Source organism: Oenanthe melanoleuca, chromosome 2, assembly GCF_029582105.1.
Source record: "Oenanthe melanoleuca isolate GR-GAL-2019-014 chromosome 2, OMel1.0, whole genome shotgun sequence".
Taxonomy (NCBI): domain Eukaryota; kingdom Metazoa; phylum Chordata; class Aves; order Passeriformes; family Muscicapidae; genus Oenanthe; species Oenanthe melanoleuca.
The window spans coordinates 127850148-127867285 of record NC_079335.1 but is presented as its reverse complement, the minus strand read 5'-3'; the positions used below and the strand labels follow the sequence as shown (position 1 = coordinate 127867285).

The following is a 17138-nucleotide window of genomic DNA, read 5'->3' as shown; positions in this document are numbered from 1 at the left end:
GCTCTGCTTTCTACTCCTCCAGGGATCACAAGCACCCCTACAGCTGGGTGAGAGTAAAATTTGATGGAAATTCAGAGAAGGATTGAAGTTATGCTGTGTGTTGATAATAAGATGCTAAATACTAACATTTCCCTAAAATACACGATGAATTAAAAAGAATACTTGTATCAACTGGTAAGGGTAGGAACGGCAACAAAAGAAGGATAAAAACATTTGCATTAGTTCTAGCTGTGCTAAAATGTGAACTGGAAAAGCTGTCCAGTCCTCAGGGCAGGTGCCAGGGCAGGCTGTGCCTCCCAGGCAGGGTTCAGCAGTTTCCCTGGTCTGGCACAGGGTGCAGCAGTGCATGGGCTCAGAGCAGCTCCCACTGCAGCTCCTGGGCCAGCCCCAGCAGTGGGACAGGGCTGGGAGCAGCCCTGCTGAAAGGGACTGGGAGGTGTTGGTTGATGAGGAGCTTGGTGGGACCCAGCAATGGGTCCTTGCAGCTCAGAAAGCACCAAAAGCAGCCTGGCCAGCAGGGGAGGGAGGGGATTCTGCCCCTCTGCTCTGCCCTTGTGAGATCACACCTGGAATGCTGCATCCAGCTCTGGGGGCCCAGCATAAGGAGGCCACAAACATGTTCAGAGGGCTGGAACACCTCTCTTATGGGAAAAGACTCAGAAAATTTGGTTTGTTCAGCCTCTAGAAGAGAAGGTGGAATGACCTTATAGGAGCTTTCCAGTACCTAAAGGGGGCTACAAGAAATCTGGAGAGGGAATGTAGCTATGGGATTAGCAGTAACAGTTTTAAAGTGAAAGAGAGCAGACAAATATTAAGAAGAAAACCGAGGTGAGGCACAGGTTTCCCAGAGAAGCTGTGAATAGCCCATCCCTGGAAGTGTTCAAGGCCAGGGTGGGTGGGGCTCTAACAGCCTGGTCTGGTGGAAGGTCCCTGCCCATGGCAGGGAAATAGGTGATCTTTGAGGTCCCTTCAAACACAAACCTTTCTGTGATTCTATGATTCTGTCTTATCCTGGGCTTTCAAATGATGAACAATTCTGAATAAAACTACAATTCCTGTCAAAAAGAATAAAGATTGGTAAGTGCTGAGTATTTTTGCAACTCAAGTCAAGTACTGAGTTTCATTAAGTCTTCTGTACATTCAGTGAAAACCTTGGCATTACACTAACACTCATAAGTGGGGTGTGTGTGTGTGGGGTGTGTGTGTGTGTTTTTTAGTCACAGATATTTTTTTTCTCATTATTTTATTATGTTAAACTGTTATGAGAATATACAGAACTATGATAACTGAAGAGATCTGCCAGAAAGTCTCTTTAAAATGCAAGAATTATATTAAAAGCCTTAAATTAAAAGATAATCAGAAAGTCAATGAGAGGGACTTTCAGTGTGAGGAGGGAGCCAAGAAGAATAGGAAATGAAACCTAAAGCTATCTCAAAGTGTAGGCCTGAGAGAAACTGCTTGAGAAGTTCAGGAGACAGCTTGGGAAGTAAAAAAGCCATGAAGATAAACCATGTCTGATTGACAAAACTTCAGGAGCCCGAGTCACTATGATGCTGCTGATTTGAAAAGGTACTTGCATAAAAGATTTTGAATTTTCACAATGTGGGAGGGAGGCACTGGGGCAGAGGGTTGAGGAGGGTGTGGAGTCTCCATCTTTGGAAGCATTTCAAAGTCAACAGGACACAGCCCTGAGCAGCCTGCCCTGGCCTCAGAGTGCACCCTGCCTTCAGCAGGGGCTGGATTAGATGGCCATCACCAACCTGAGTGATTCAACAATACTATGATTTGGAAAAGTAGTCTGAGATGCAATCAGCTCCACAACTTCATTTTTGCCACAATCTTAATTTTTGCCTACTCATTTACTTTATTTTTAATGTCATACTTCTGAAAAAAAATTGCTTAGACTTCCTGTAGTTCACAGCTTTGAATTAGACTTGAACATTTTACTTAATATGAATTTTTTTTAATCTGAAGCAGGGCACTCTTAAAGGGAGTGTTTTTCCCTTGGAGTTCTTTCACTGAGAAAACACTGCAAAACTGGAAGTACCTTTGGGAGCAGTTCAATCCAGCTAGGTCAGTGGTACACAATCTGAGAAAAGCTATGAGAAAAGCTATGTGCATTTTGACAAGCTTGTAGAAAACTCCATTCTGTTCCATTAATTCATTCTAAACTCATTCTGTGATGATACCATTTTCAGGTGCAGCTATAAAATCTGCCTTTTGAGCCATTGAGCTACATGTAACCTCCTTTCCTGACGGTGAAACTGTGGCTCCAGATGAGTATTTTCAGGTACATAAAATATTTCCTCTCTTCATATTGGTGTTGAACAAAATATTTTAAAATGGTGTTCTAGTAAAAATCAAAATGAGGTGCTGAGAAATTTGAACCTCACAATATTTTTAGGTTTCTTCAAGATAGACTAAAGCAAAGATATAACTGAAACCAGATACTGCAAAATATCATTTCAATATGAATTTCTAGATAAACCTGATATCTTTATATTGTAATATGATTTTAAGAACTGGAAATTACAGCATTCAAACCATCTGATAAAAAATGTATAATTCTTGGTAGTCTGAGAGCTTCACTATGTCTGAGATGATACTAAAAAGTTAAAATCACATCAAAATGTAGAAGAAAATAAAGTTAAGATCCTTCATTATAAAAAGCAGAATGTCCCATTCACAAAAACAGTAAACAGATTCATCAGAGGTCTGCTAAAGCCTGCAGGGAAAACAGTTGAGCCTACATTGGATGTAAACCTTCTGTGGAGGTACGAGCTCAGCACAGTGAGGAAAATTAGGCAAGAGGGGGACAAATGAATGCTTGACAGGCAACATGTTAGCTTTGCCTTGCTCAACATCAGCAATCAGAGCTAGTCTAGTCCCAGCAAGCCTTTCTGTCATGCTCTGCCAGAAATGTCAATAGGAAAACATATTTCAAAGCTATGGGGGGCAGGTGAGAGGCTAGTAGCTTGTTTAAACAAGCTCTGTAAATGTTATATTGCAGCACTTAGTTGGGAGTCCCACCAAATGTGTCTCTATCAGCAGTTCTCTGCCCTGCTCTCTCTGGGATTCACTTTACAGGTCACAGGTTGGGAGAAAGATCACTGTGTGAGCTTCACAAAGTAGTGTGGATTACCAGGATTTAGAACTGCTGGACAAAGAGGCCAGATTTGCTGAAATTAGTGGCAATTAGGTGTTCAAGTAGACACTAGGGATTAAAAGATCTTTGACAATGAGAAGGTAGATTGGGTACTTCTCCTGTGACAGCATACTGTGAAAAATGTTCTCATTTTCTCCATAGAGAAAATTGCAGAAACTGTTTATGCAATGGTGAGAATTTATCTTCATCCAGAGCATAAGCATAGATGCATAGTAAGGTAGAGAAACAGAGGGGGGAATAAATCAGCAAATATGATTGAATCAAAGTGGGGAATAGGTGGAATTATTTTGTAAATGGTTCACAGACATGCTTAGAGCAGCAGCAAGAAATACAGGATTGGTTATTGCTTTGAATTGTTGGTGTGGTTTATAAGCTAGGTCTAGACAGCAGCCAACATGTAGCAGCTGCTCTAGCAGAAACCCCCAAGCTATTTTTCAATTACTTTGCTGGGTGTTAATAAGAGCACAAACCACAGGGATCCCCAAAACTGCTTGAGAATATTTAGTTCTCAGCACACATGGAGCTCCCTGGTGCCTGAAAGACTAAAGCTTGTTTGGGGAACCTGCTGCTGTTCAGTCCTACCCATAACATCATTAACTGATGAATGGGCACTGACAAATGCACTTCAAAACTGACCAGTATTGACCTGGTCCAGTGCTGCCTTCCCTGCTGATTCATGCTCAGTATCCAAAGCTGGTGTTGCCTCATCAAGCAGAAGAACCTTAGGATTGGGAATTCTATTAAAATTAGAAACTACCATGGCTTTCATGGAGCACATGTTGGCTGATATAGACTGTTTGATAGCAGTGTGCTTGAAATCTTCTATTTTTTGGTACCTGAAAAGAAAATAAAAACCACAAAAAAACCCCAGAACATACCAGAAATTACCCTTTCTTTCATTGTATACGTGCATAAATTTCCCTTGAAATACATTGAAGACGTATAAAACATTTTTGTACACAATAATCCAAGCCCAAGAAGGACCTTGCTAAGAGTAGAAGAAAATGCATTGACTGCCTCTGTGTATTTGTGATATACTGAGCAATTTTATCTTACTATAACTACAGATAAACACACAGAGAAAAGGTCTGCAAGGTTTTCATTTCATGTGTCTGAGAAATTAAAAAGCATTGAGATGATAATTGCACCAAGGATGGCCTTGAAATTGTCACTCAGCATCTACTTTCAGTTAAATACCCTACAAAAAGTGCACGGTGCCAAATCCCAGACAACTGGGATTTGGAGTATCTTAGTTGCCACATCTGACCTTAAAGGGAAAACTGTAAAGAAGGAATGTTCTTCTCATGGTGATTATGAACTCTTTATTCCAGAGGATGGAATAACCTGGCCAACATAATACTGGCTCAGTATCAAAGCTTTTTAGTGAATATTTTGAAATTTTGGGTTGAGACATGAGGCTGAAGAGTTACTGTAGAAACAGTAACCTGAGAAACTGCATTTTCATCTTGACAAATACAGCACAGTTGTTGCAAACAAATCCTAAAGAAAATAATAAAGTCTGAAATAAATGGCAATAAATTATGTCATGGGTTAGGGGAAAAAATAATTAACCCAATTATTTTTCTATGGTACTGTTTTTTCTAGAGAAGCTAGATCCAGTAAAACTAACCTATAGGGATTTCATTAATGCCTACTAATGCCTGTTTATCCTAAAGCCATGACATAAATGATTAAACAATAGTTGTGAAGTAATAAAGGAACAGTAGGGTAAAAAGAGTTTGAAGGAAGACAGAGGTGTTCAGCATGGAGATGTAATAATCCCCAAGAGAGCTGACAACATCAATTCTTCACTCAGTCTTGGGATTTATTGCTATTACTTAAAGTAGTGACTTGGGCATGCAAACAATACTGATGATAACAAAATTTTCTGATGAGGAACAGAACAGAAAACCAGGAGACAACCAGGACAAAAAAATACCAGAATATCTTACAGAATTAGGTAAATTATATTTTAGAGTAGTAATAAGAGAAGCAGATGAACCATAATTATGTGAAATACAATATGACAAAATGGAAGAAAAATATGACCAGTGAAAACCTATACTGTATGAGAAAACTAAAATGACTGAATTTGGTTGCCTAGCAAAATGCCATCTGAGAGAATTTAAGATTTATTTCTATAAACAGTACAGGAAAGTAAACCCACAAGAGGGAGCTACTAAAGCAAAGGTTCAGTGCTGGTCCAGGAACAGATTAATATACAGGAACTGTGCAACTATTTTGTTGGAAAGAGGTGTTCAATCTTCAAACAAGCAGAATGCCCTACCTGAAGCAGTGGAGTTAAAAAGCTCAGGTCATAAATTTGTTTTCTACAAAAACAAGACCTCAGTAACAGGGAAGGTCCTTTCCACTTCTGAGCCATAAGGAAAAACCTACATCATGGCAAGGAGTGGCTGGCAAACAGTGCCTTGAGGATGGACAGGAAATAGAGATAATCAGAGTTATGAGAGCAGTGAACAGCACTGGGGGACCAAAGAGAGATGCTGTGCTGAACTGGGAAGCCAGTTCAAAGTTCAAAAGTCCAAAGATGAGCTAGGTAACAGTGGCAGCTGGATCACAAAGGGATGGAACATGTTTTCTGTGGGTGACAGCTGTCATTAAATTCTGAGTTTCTTGCTGAGTTTTGTGATCATACTGTTTATATTTAGATAAAAGATCAAAAACATGGCAACCCTGGTATTTCAAAATTTAGTACAAATACATACATGTGCGTGACCTTGGTATTTTAGAATTATACTCAGGGATTTTTTTGCCACGTGCTTGTCTTTTTAGTTTGTAATTCTCACTGGGTTTATGAGGTCTCTAAGACCATATTCTCTTTAAGAAAGGGGCTCTATGTCTACATGTTTTGTGATGCTTTTTTACACTACTAAAAAGAAATGAAAATTAAAAAATCAACAGCAAAAATATACTAGAAAAATGAAAAATCTCTTTAGCTACTGTTATAAAAAGAGCCAACATATGGAAACTTTGCATTATATCTGACTCCATGCTGGAGGCACTGCTCTTCTTCAGTTGCACCAGTGTCATCATGCAGCTATTCACACCTTTCTGTATGTGGACAAGATCTAAATTCACTAAGAGACAGATTGTATTTTTAATTCTTACAGACACCAAATGGGATTATAGAAGATATGGCTCACCAGTTTATTGAAAACATATATTTTCATATCTTTGCATGGAGAGCTGGTGAGAATTCCCTAACAGGACTGAAGGCCAGAATCACAAGTGTCAATTTCCAGCCTTTTGTAAAAGCAATTATAAATGCAATTAAAAAGGTAGCCACCACCTGAATGAATATTGCACTTTTCCACCACCTGAATGAATATTGGACTTTTTTCCCTATTCCTTCTTTAATCTTGGAGATGTCACTAAAAAAACCCAGAGTGAGAGCTTCCTTCCCCAGGGCCCCCTTCAAAATGAGACGTGGCAGCGATTTGTGCATTGGACCATGCCTGACCTTCCTGTGGTCACTGCCCACTGACAGAGGAGGGGAAGCAGCAGAGAAGAGGAAAAAGAACAGGAAAATGTGGCAAGAAGAAGAGAAACCAGGTTGCAAATCAGGCAGGGCTGGTGGCAAAATGGGAACTGGGGAGTGCAAGGAGACAGTGAGGAATGAAAGATGTGGGCATGGAGGAAGAGTACAAGTGATCTGGCACAGATGGGTATTGGGGTGGGAATTCAAGGTGCTCTGTCACTCATAAAATGATGTTAGCTCAAAGACATAACAAAAGATGAATTCCTACAGTGGTGCAAAATATTTATAATAAGATTAACCAAATATCTGAATAATCTTTAGAGAACATTCACTTGAGATCTCTATTACAAGAAAAGAACAGCCATGACTTGACTGAAAACTTTCCTATTATCTGGTCATTTCTTTCTCCAGCTTTCCCATTAGAGTGAAAGAAAAGTCTCTTAGAAAAATTATTCACTGATGTACCAAAAAGAAAAATTTGCCAGAGAGTTTTACAATAAGCTTTAAATTATGCTATATTTTCCCTCTAGAATTAGTTTAATGGATGGTTGCATTTATATCTAGAAAATCAGTGGTGTCTTTTCAGAGTTTGATAGTGTTGTTTGAGAAGGGATGAAAAGTTAAAAAAACTAAACCAAAAAAAATTTGATCAGAGTGAGGTTAGAAACTTGCAGGAACCCAGTGTTCTCCTTTCATTAGGAGTTCTCAGGGTGGCCTTTGAGGGTTTACAGCAATGCAGTAGCAGGAGGAGGTGGCAGAGGGGGAGGGGGAAGCTGCTTTCAGAAGAGCAGAGAGAAGAAACCATGGCAGTACCCGAGCATCCACCCTCCAGCTGCCTGTGGCTCTCCTGTAATTAATTATCTGCAAGTCCTAACAACAAAGGTTTGCCAGTCCCTGGCTTTCACTGGGTAAAGCCATGGCTTACTGTCATGATGTCAGAACAATGTTCTGTTAGCAATGATGGCTTCTTGGTAAGAGTGAAAAAACAACCCTCTTTCTCCTTTGGCAGACACAACCCAAATCTGATCATTTCCCTCAGGCTGTCAGCAGAGGTCATAAGGTATTTCTACAGCATTCCTTTTGTCATGTTATAGTCATCTTTGAGGCATGGGAGACTTTTACCTACTTTTTGTACAAAAGTCTGTGAAGTTATGTTCAAGCATTTTATGTTCAAGCAAAAAAAACCTATTTACTTCTTAATATTTTGTGATGCACTGAATAGTTTGACTGAAAGCCACCATATGGAGTGGATATATTTAATTGGTTGGATTCACATGGTTTGCCACAATTTTTACTGTGTAGAAAAACAGAATGGCTGGAATTGAAAGGCACCTCTGGAGATTGTCGAGTCCAAAGCCTAGCAGGGCCAAGTAGAACAAGTAGTTTGGGGCTATAACTAGTTTAGTTTTGGATATCTGAATGTAAATTCTACAACCTCTCCAAGCTACATGTTTCAGCGTTCATCCACCCTCACCATAATAAATTGTTTTCTCATGTTCAGGTGAAATTGGACCCGTGGCTGCTTCTTCTACTACTGGACACAAAAAAGAGTAGTGGTTGTGCACATACATATTCACTACACAATGAGAAGTTCATTGGTGTGTTATTAAGAATTATTTTCATCTTGTGAAGCAATCTCATCCCAGAAACAGAATTTTCTCAGTGTAAAGCAAAAAATCATCTCTGTGTCCCCATCGCAGCCAGTTTCACCAATTAGACAGTTAAATTATTTTAAAATTATTTTCATTTAGGTCATATGACAGTGCATTGAACATCTGTTTTAAAGTCTGTGGTATATTAAATTGAACCAAACATTGAATTTCCTGTCCACAGCTGCAAAATCAAGCAACTATTAAATGTTTTTATCTTTTATTAACAATCAATACTAAATTCCCCTAGGATAAAATACTGATGTTGGTGGTAAAATGCCTGTTGTCTCACAGATAAACAGTTTCACTTTAATATAAATGTGGCATTTTAATACCCTGTTTTGTAAATTCCTGTATCTGTTTTGTGAAATTTAAAGGTCACATGAAATTCAATGTAGAATGATAGCAGTGTTGAAGGCAATTTCTCTTAAAGAAGCAAGTTGCTCAAAAAAATGGAACTCAAACTCTGTCTGGAATCAAATTACCCAGACTAAATAAAAACCTCTTTGCTCTTGTAATACTCTGCAATACTTTTTACATGAGAAGATTCTTCTTTATCCTTCTCCTTTATCTTAATAAGTTTTGTGACAGATTAAATTAGGAAGAAATAAATGAAAGGCCTTTGATTTGAATGTGGAGATAAACATTACTACTATCATGGATTGCCTCCAGCAGGTCTGCTTGACATAGTAGAAGCTGGGAAGGGCAGTTAGTATCTACTGCCTTAGTCTAGGAATTCTGACTTTAAAAGACATGGCAGTGATGCTGTCAGAACTGCAAATGTGATGTGCTGACCCCTTAGACAGGAAAGAGAATATTGCTGTTTAGGTTAGAAGAACAATGCATATATTGAGTCAAACAAGACATACATGAAGAAGTGAAAGGAAAAAAGACAATGGAGACCAGTGCAGCCATTTTCTGAACAAATGAGGCCATCATGTGGCAAATTAAAGACATGGCCATAGGAAGAAAAACTGTTCATTTACAGAATAGAGTAATGAAGAAGAAAATACATACCTTTCATCATGGACTCAAAGAAAACTGGTGTTAAAGTCCAAACACAGAAATGACTTTTGCATTTCAATTTTTCACAAGTACTTATAGAGAAATTTGGGAAGATATTTTGAAATTTATTTTGATTTTGAAATGAAATATTCTTGGATGGAAATCACATATGTTTTTTTCCTACAGAAAAGTCTCTTAGGTAATAGTGTGGAAATAAGAGCTAGAAGGAATAATCATATCTTCAGAGAAATGACTTCAATTGTCTACATACAAGTGCCAAGTGAGCAACCAAGCTTCTGATTATTTATCAAGTTCCTCAGGAAATGGCAGAAAACTAAATTATAAGCATCTGCAAAACTAGATTGCTGCATGCCTCATTGAATGTACCATTAACAATCTGAACAGGGAAATATTAGCATCCTGAACAGTAATTCACTACTCTAATATGCATCAGGAATAGTGTCTAAGCTGTTTTTGATTCAGCAGATATGTAAATAACTCTGATCTTTATATTTTCACTGTAGAAGAAGATGAGTTATTAGACAGATACATGTAGATAAATCTTCTGTAGAGCTACCTAAAAGAAAATTCTGGGAAAACTTAATTTAGATTAGGAATTCATCTGATGGATGGAGAAATATGTATAATTCCATAAGGCCTTTTCCTACTCATCCCTTGGAATGTGTGTAAAAATTTCATTGGTTGAACACTGTGGAAATGATGTATTGCTTTACAATACTATTAAATATACACATACCAAAGAATGACTGGAAAGTTTCTACAACAAGAAAGCACATTGATTAATCCAAAATGAAAGCTGTACACCAGTCATATATGTAAAATGGAAGGTAAGAAGAAGTTAATCTCAAAGACAAGAGTGTCTAGAAAGAAAATAATGTGGTGCTGGTGTTAACCAAACAGGTTGTCATAGCCCCAGCAGTAAAGAGAGCAGATAATGCTGATCTGTGGGCACCTACACTACTCACAAGAGCATGTAGGGACAGGAAAAAGGGAAATGGCTTCAAACTGTAAGAGAGCAGACTTAGATTAGGTACTAGGAAAGAAACCCCTTACTCTGAATGTGGTGAGGCATTGGAGCAGGTTGCCCAAAAGGGTTGCAGATGCCCCATTCCTGGAAGTGTTCAAGGCCAGCTTGGATGGGGCTCTGAACAAACTGGTCTAGTGGAAGGTGTCCCTGCCCAGAACAGAGGGGTAGGAACTGGATGTTCTTTAAGGTCCCCTCCAACCCAAGTAATTATATGATTTTAGTGCAATACAACATTATAGTAGATTCATTCTTTCTAAGTTCTGCCCTGGCTTTTTTATATATTGCTGTAATGAAAGCTGTCCTAATTATGGACATTTGAAACATTAGTGGGAATCCACAGTTCCTGTGTCATATAGGTATGCATTCCTTCTCCCTCAACATTGCTTCATTTTAACATATTGTATATAATGAACTGAATTTTTTTCTTGGACTAAATAAGCTATTCATTTACTCCTTTTTCATCTGTGATTTAAGAACCAAATCAGAATTATCATGGAAATAAAACTATTTCTGTTTGTTAGATGGTATAAGAACTCTGCTTTTTTATCTTAGAACAAGTGCATATGTATTTAAAAAAGATTCTTAACTTATCCTTTACTAAGCAAATAAATGATACCATTTCTACTCAGAGATTATACATATAAGCACAATATTTACATTTAAGTTATCTAAAACATCAATGACTTTAAATGTCAGGACATTTTAAAACAGCCCCATACAATTTCTAATATATCCATTAAAAATGCCTTTGGCTTGGTGAATGTAAGGCTGCAGACAGTGTTTATGGATCTGCTTTTATAAAACATTATAATGCAGGATCTAAGATGCTAATTTTAGTAGGGCACTCGTTCAAGGTGTGATTCATTTACACTATGCCAAGGCATTAACAATGTAGGTATTTGTGATGTTCATGCTCACACCCTCTAAAGAAGGGATACAATACAAGGTTGTTGCTAATCTGACCTGCTAGTGGCAGGATGCTAGAACAGGATGAAACGTGCCTCAGTGTTCATTGGCCAAACCTTTGTTAACCCTGCAGACGACAGACTTGCTTAGAGAAGGGACTTAGGTTTGAATGCTCACTGTGAGTTATGTGCAGTCCTGTGCTAGATCCCTACAGCAACAGCGTTAGGATACTGATGTCCCTCTTTAATAGAGTACACACAGAATGAAATGTATACAGGAATAAGCATACAAAGACAAAATGACCTTTCAATAATAGGGATTGCTAAAGACAGCTGCCCTTGTGTGTTCTGCTCTTTTTCTTCCTTTTCTCTACTTTTGATAGCTCTACAGTCCATGAAATCCACAGCAAAGGATTTGAAGTTCCTGCTAGTCCTGCTTCTTATTTTCAGCTTTCAATTTACTTCCTTAAGGTAACTAGAACAATGATACCATTCTCTTTTGGAAATACCTAATGAATTTATGATTAAACTACATTGTTCTAGACAATTTTTCTAGAAGACTGAGTACTTGACAATAACAGTTATTTAGGCTGTCCATAGATACATTTATAATGTAGCTTTTTCTGCACAAGAATAAAATGGTTTTGCCCTGTATTAATAAGCAGTGTATCAAATTTCTTCTCTCCTCCAAGTTGTCTTGATTCCCTTCAATGAATCAAATCTACAAGTTAGACTGGATTTTGAGGGAGAGGAGCAGGATGAAGAGTTATAAAGGAATCTCTTGAGGAAGAGATTAAGTTTGTCTGTTTGTGCTATGTATGATTACAGGGATTACTCATTAACAAATGTTTAAAGGGGATATTTAGTGTCTTACAGAAATTAAACTACCAGGAAGGTTGCTTGTATAGACAAGTATAGCAACAGAAAAGAGACATCAGATTCAAAGGATTTACTTGCAAGAACAGAGAACTAGTGCTATCAGACTGCTGAACTTAAGTCCTTGATTTCTGTTTCCCCACAGTCCGTGACATTTTCTTGCAAAGTGGTTAGGATTGCCAAGGTGAAGTCAATGCTGACATCTCTCTAAATATTTGTTTTGAAGATAGTGATTCTAGAGGCACAAGAAATGTGTGGGAATACATTAAATTGCCTCCACTTAAAACAGTGAGTACTGCTTGAAACTGCTGCAGGCTCTCAAAGACAGAGGAAAAACGGCCCATTACTTCATAATAACAACATATACATATCATCCTGCTTATGGGCAAAGACAAGAGCTGACTACTCCAACAAGGAGCTCAGACAAGTGTCTTGTGACATCAAGAAGAGCCAGAATGATCAGAGCCTAACTGAAAAGGCAGAGGTAAGGAGTAAGACCCCTTAAGCCCCTTGGAAAGATGTGGTAGAATAATGGTCCTTAAAGCAGAGCTGTCCTAGTTCAGTCAACCCTTGTTTTGGGTAAAGCATTGCAATTTAAAGATGTATTAATAAAATATGATGAAGAACACATTTTTGGAGGTGTCTTTGTCCTTCTGGTTTTGTGCCTATACACTACATGATGAGGTATGGAATGGTGCTCAATTGTAGTAATATGGCTGTCATGGTCTTCTGACAAAAAATTCTGAAAAGGATGTAATTGTGAGCAGCAGCATAGCTCTTCAAGTATTTATAGTGGACTTGGAATTATTTTACAAACTTTTGCATAAGTCTCAACAAATATTCTTTAAAAATGTAGAAGAAAAGAATGGGGGAAAATAGGTTGTTTCACAATGTTTCTGCATTTGACCTGAATTCCCGAAATATATTTTAAACTATATGGCCAAAATTTTAAAAATTGGTTTTCAGATGTTTCTGGTGAAATATTTACAGTGCTTTCTTGATTTTCATGAAGAGCTAATTTGGTCTGGTAAATCAAGCACCGTTGAAATGGGTTGGGGAAATAACCAGATCATCACTAATCAAGTAAAAACAACTAAAAATTCTAGTTTAAAAATAAAATACTAACATCCAGAATTTAGTAAAAAAATCAGTTTAAGTATGTTCTTACTTGAATGTTCAGACTATAATGTTGAAGCATCTATTTCATTCTTACAGTTGCAAGTACAACTTTTTAAAATTATTATGCAGAGTAATATCCTTACTGATAGACAATAACATTTTTGTATCAAGCAATAAATATGAAACAAAAAAATTTTCCAGTCAAACTGGTTTTCTATCTAAGACAGAAACAAAAGAAAATAGGTATGCAATTCAAGAGGAATACAACAAGACTGCATCAATCAACATTCTGTAGAGTGTAATTAGTACATGGTTGAGTCTAATTGATGAGCCTATCTGTCTAAAGACTGGTTCTGCTTGAATAAATACCTAGGTGTAGGTAACAGACCAAATGTATAAATCTCAGGGAGTGAGAAATTGCTACAACAGAAATGTGGACAACTGATTAATCAAGACAGTTTTAAACTTAAAAACAAAACTTTACTGTGTAAATAGTCACTAACAAAATACATTTCTGCACTGTTTAGTTATTAATAATTATTAATCAATATTACTCCATATTCAAAGCAGTTAGCCCTTAACAGCCATCCTATATTAGCAAATAATATACAATATCCCAGAGCCAATGCCAAGAATTCAGCACCAATGGTTACAGTCCTTGAGAGCATCAGTCACGGCAGTGCTCAGGTTCAAGAGCTCTTCAACCAAGGATGTCAACACTGAAAAGGATGCTCCTCCAAGTCCAAATCCAGGTTTTTCACCTTGTATAAAATATTGCAGCCTTTAGAGAGCTCTTAGTCCTTGACCTCTGACTCCTAGGACTTTGAGAGGCTGGCAGAGAGTACTATCCCAGGCTGCAGCAGATGCCTTGTCTTGCCCATCAGTTGTGGTCTTGGGTTTTTTCCTTATCTACTGTTTAATTTCAAGCAGTCTTTTTCTGTCTCTTAAGGCTTCAACTCTTCATCTGACCCAGTGATCAGTAACTAGCCATCAGTAGGAACTTACAGTTCTGGGACCTTTGTTTTCAGCCTGTGCCCATATTTTTAAGGCATTTGATAACATCCCAGGCTAAAACTCCACATCATAACAAGAGACATCTGGCATCAAGCTTCAGCTGACCTGCAAGTTCTCATAACAATTGGTAACAAGCCTAGCAGGCCAGGACTGACTGTCTTACACAGGCACAGTGAGGATAAGGCTTGAGGTTTATTTCTGATAAGAGAAAAACTGTTTTTAATGAGCATGAAAATACTTCCAAGTTGCTTGCACCTAATTAGTATGATTTTTGAAAGAGTTCAAAGCAAGCTAATATTAATTACATTTGGTTTAGCATGCTTCTACTTCCATGAGTGCAATGGGCATCTGCTTTGGCCACACAGTAAAGAGGTTTGAATAATGAAAACTAGTAGTGAGAAACTGGTACACATTTACTTAGTATTTCTTGGGTTTGTATAACTTTTGAAAGGAATGAAGAAAACCAAAAGTATCAAGACTGACTGTTGATATTGAAATAATTACAATGAAAAAAGTAACCACAGTGACAATTCAGAGATAAATACTCCCTTTAACTGAGATGTTGCATTATCCATTTTGAACATTGACCAGGGAATAGTAGATGCCTTTTTCAGCCAGAAGCTGCTGATGGGTGCCCTGCTCTACAACTGTGCCATTCTGGACCACAGCGATCTTGTCAGCATTTTGGATGGTGGAGAGGCGGTGAGCTATCACGATGCACGTGCGACCTTCTCGAGCTTTGTCCAGCGCTTCCTGGACAATCTGCACAATGAACAAACACACCATCACCAAAAGGTGAACTGTTCTGGCAGCTGCTGGCAACTGCCATCTGTAAACTCTAATATGACAGTGAAGGAAAGGGAATATCTGTTGCTCAAGCTTCTTGATTTAGAATTAGCCTGTGTTGGCAGAGTCCAGACTGCTAGAGTGGATAATGCTGTGATAGTTAAGAGAATTACAAGGAAACAGGCTCATTACTGAGATGCATGGCAGGAAAAAAAAGAGAAAATGGTCTTAATTGGTAGGAGATGTTCTGACTGGATATTAAAAAAGGATTCACTGCAAGGATAATTTAGTATTGGAACAGGGACAAAAACATCACTACTGAATCTCAAGTACCCTACCAGACACAGCATAAAGTAAGCTAAATTTGTATTGGCCTCTGTGGGAAGAGGAAGTTTAACTGGGGATCTCCACAGCTTCCTTTCATGACTGATTAATTATATATGGAAATCAAGGCAATATTCTTGGCCAACTGCTATCATACTCATGATTTCACAGGTAGTCTCATGAATCACATTTTCCTAAAGCTACCACTGGCAGAAAGATATTAAAACCAATCTCTGTTTTCCTGTATTTATTCCTTGTGTTTATTAATGCAGAATAAAGTAAGAGGTTAAATTTCAATACCTAACTGGCATACAATTAAGAAAACAATAAATTGTGGGATTACTTAATGGCATTTTTCCCTTAAACCTCACCTTTTCATGGCTACAATTGACCAAAACTTAGTAGAAAATTTTAACTTTCCAGGCTATAATATATGATATAATATTTGCCTCATTAATAGTTAGTATTTTTGTAGACTCTCTTTTAATTTACAGCTAGATTGTACTTCTGTAATATCACGATTACATCTTTAGGCTTAAAAAAGAAGTAAATGTTTTAGCAATTTTCACCTGAAATTTTCATTTTAGCCATGAACATGTAGCAATGACCAGAGAATGGGAGAAGGAAGAAAACTCACAAAAGCCATATTTCACAGTTTCACAGAAAAATGCCCCAACCAACATTCTCTGGCAGCATCCTCAATCTTTTTGGCTTCTGCAGTTTGTGTGTCCTGGTTCAATTTTGACAGCACTTTCTCAGTTGAAGCCTGAAGACTTCTAGGCTAAGGAATGCATTCTTCATAGCAATTTCAATCTGCCTACTGCCATACAGATGTAAAAAATCCTTTTTATTTTTTTCCCCTAGGGAGGACATTTGTATTTGTCTATTATTTGCCAAATTTGCTTAAGACACCATATTCCCAGCTTTTGGCTTTAAACTGTGGGATCAAAAACAGTATAGTACAAAAAAAAAAAAAAAAAAAAAAAAAAAAAAATTAGATTCCAGATTCCTGGCTCAGATTTAAGTTACCTTTTCACTTTCTGTGTCTAGGGCAGAAGTAGCTTCATCCAGAAGCAGGATTTGGGGCTTGCGTACAAGAGCTCGGGCAATAGCGATACGTTGTTTCTGGCCTCCGGAAAGCTGCGTTCCCTTGTCTCCTACACGAGTATTGTATTTCTGGAAAAAATACAGTAAATCCAGGCTGTGAATAAAAATCAGTTCAGATGTGTATTGAAGAATATCAGCTCTGACACCAGCCTCCCATAATCTGCATATTCCACACCAGTAACTTTCAGAAAACAACTGACCAGAATTTCTGTCTGCCATATATCTATGGATCTTTCACTAATAAATTCCTTTTTAACATCAAGTGTTTAATAAATTCAAAGCAACAATCCACTTTAAGGTCAAAAAGGCAATGTTATTCTCAATCAGATGACACAACCCCAAAGGTCAGTGAAAGTCTATGACAATACTGGGGTTCAAACTCTGAAAAATCATGCAAAGTGAGATGAGTATTCAGAGGGAATGTGATTAAATTTTTAGCCTTTCTGAATACTTGTAATTATATCTTCCTGGTCACTGCATAGGACAAGATTTTGTGCATGGCAGACCTTTCATCTGACCCAAGATGCTCAGTCCTACATTATTATTATCATTGTTTGTCTCATATATATATAGTTGAAAAAAATCTTTAGTATTTTTCAGACCATAGGAATACTTGAAATTTAAATTCTGGCTAGGTATA

General features: G+C 37.7%; 1 protein-coding gene across 3 annotated transcripts in view; it reads right to left on the bottom strand.

The window, feature by feature from the left end:
- Positions 1-10012: 10012 nt before the first annotated feature.
- ABCB1 (ATP binding cassette subfamily B member 1) overlaps positions 10013-17138 on the bottom strand; it is a 51859-nt gene continuing 44733 nt past the window's right edge. For all 3 annotated transcript variants that reach the window (XM_056483309.1, XM_056483308.1, XM_056483312.1), the window contains 2 exons: positions 16421-16567; positions 10013-15043 (listed from right to left, as the gene is read on the bottom strand). In XM_056483309.1, coding sequence (XP_056339284.1) covers positions 14849-15043; positions 16421-16567 — 342 coding nt within the window. In that variant the 3' untranslated portion in view covers positions 10013-14848. The remainder of the gene's footprint in view (positions 15044-16420; positions 16568-17138) is intronic.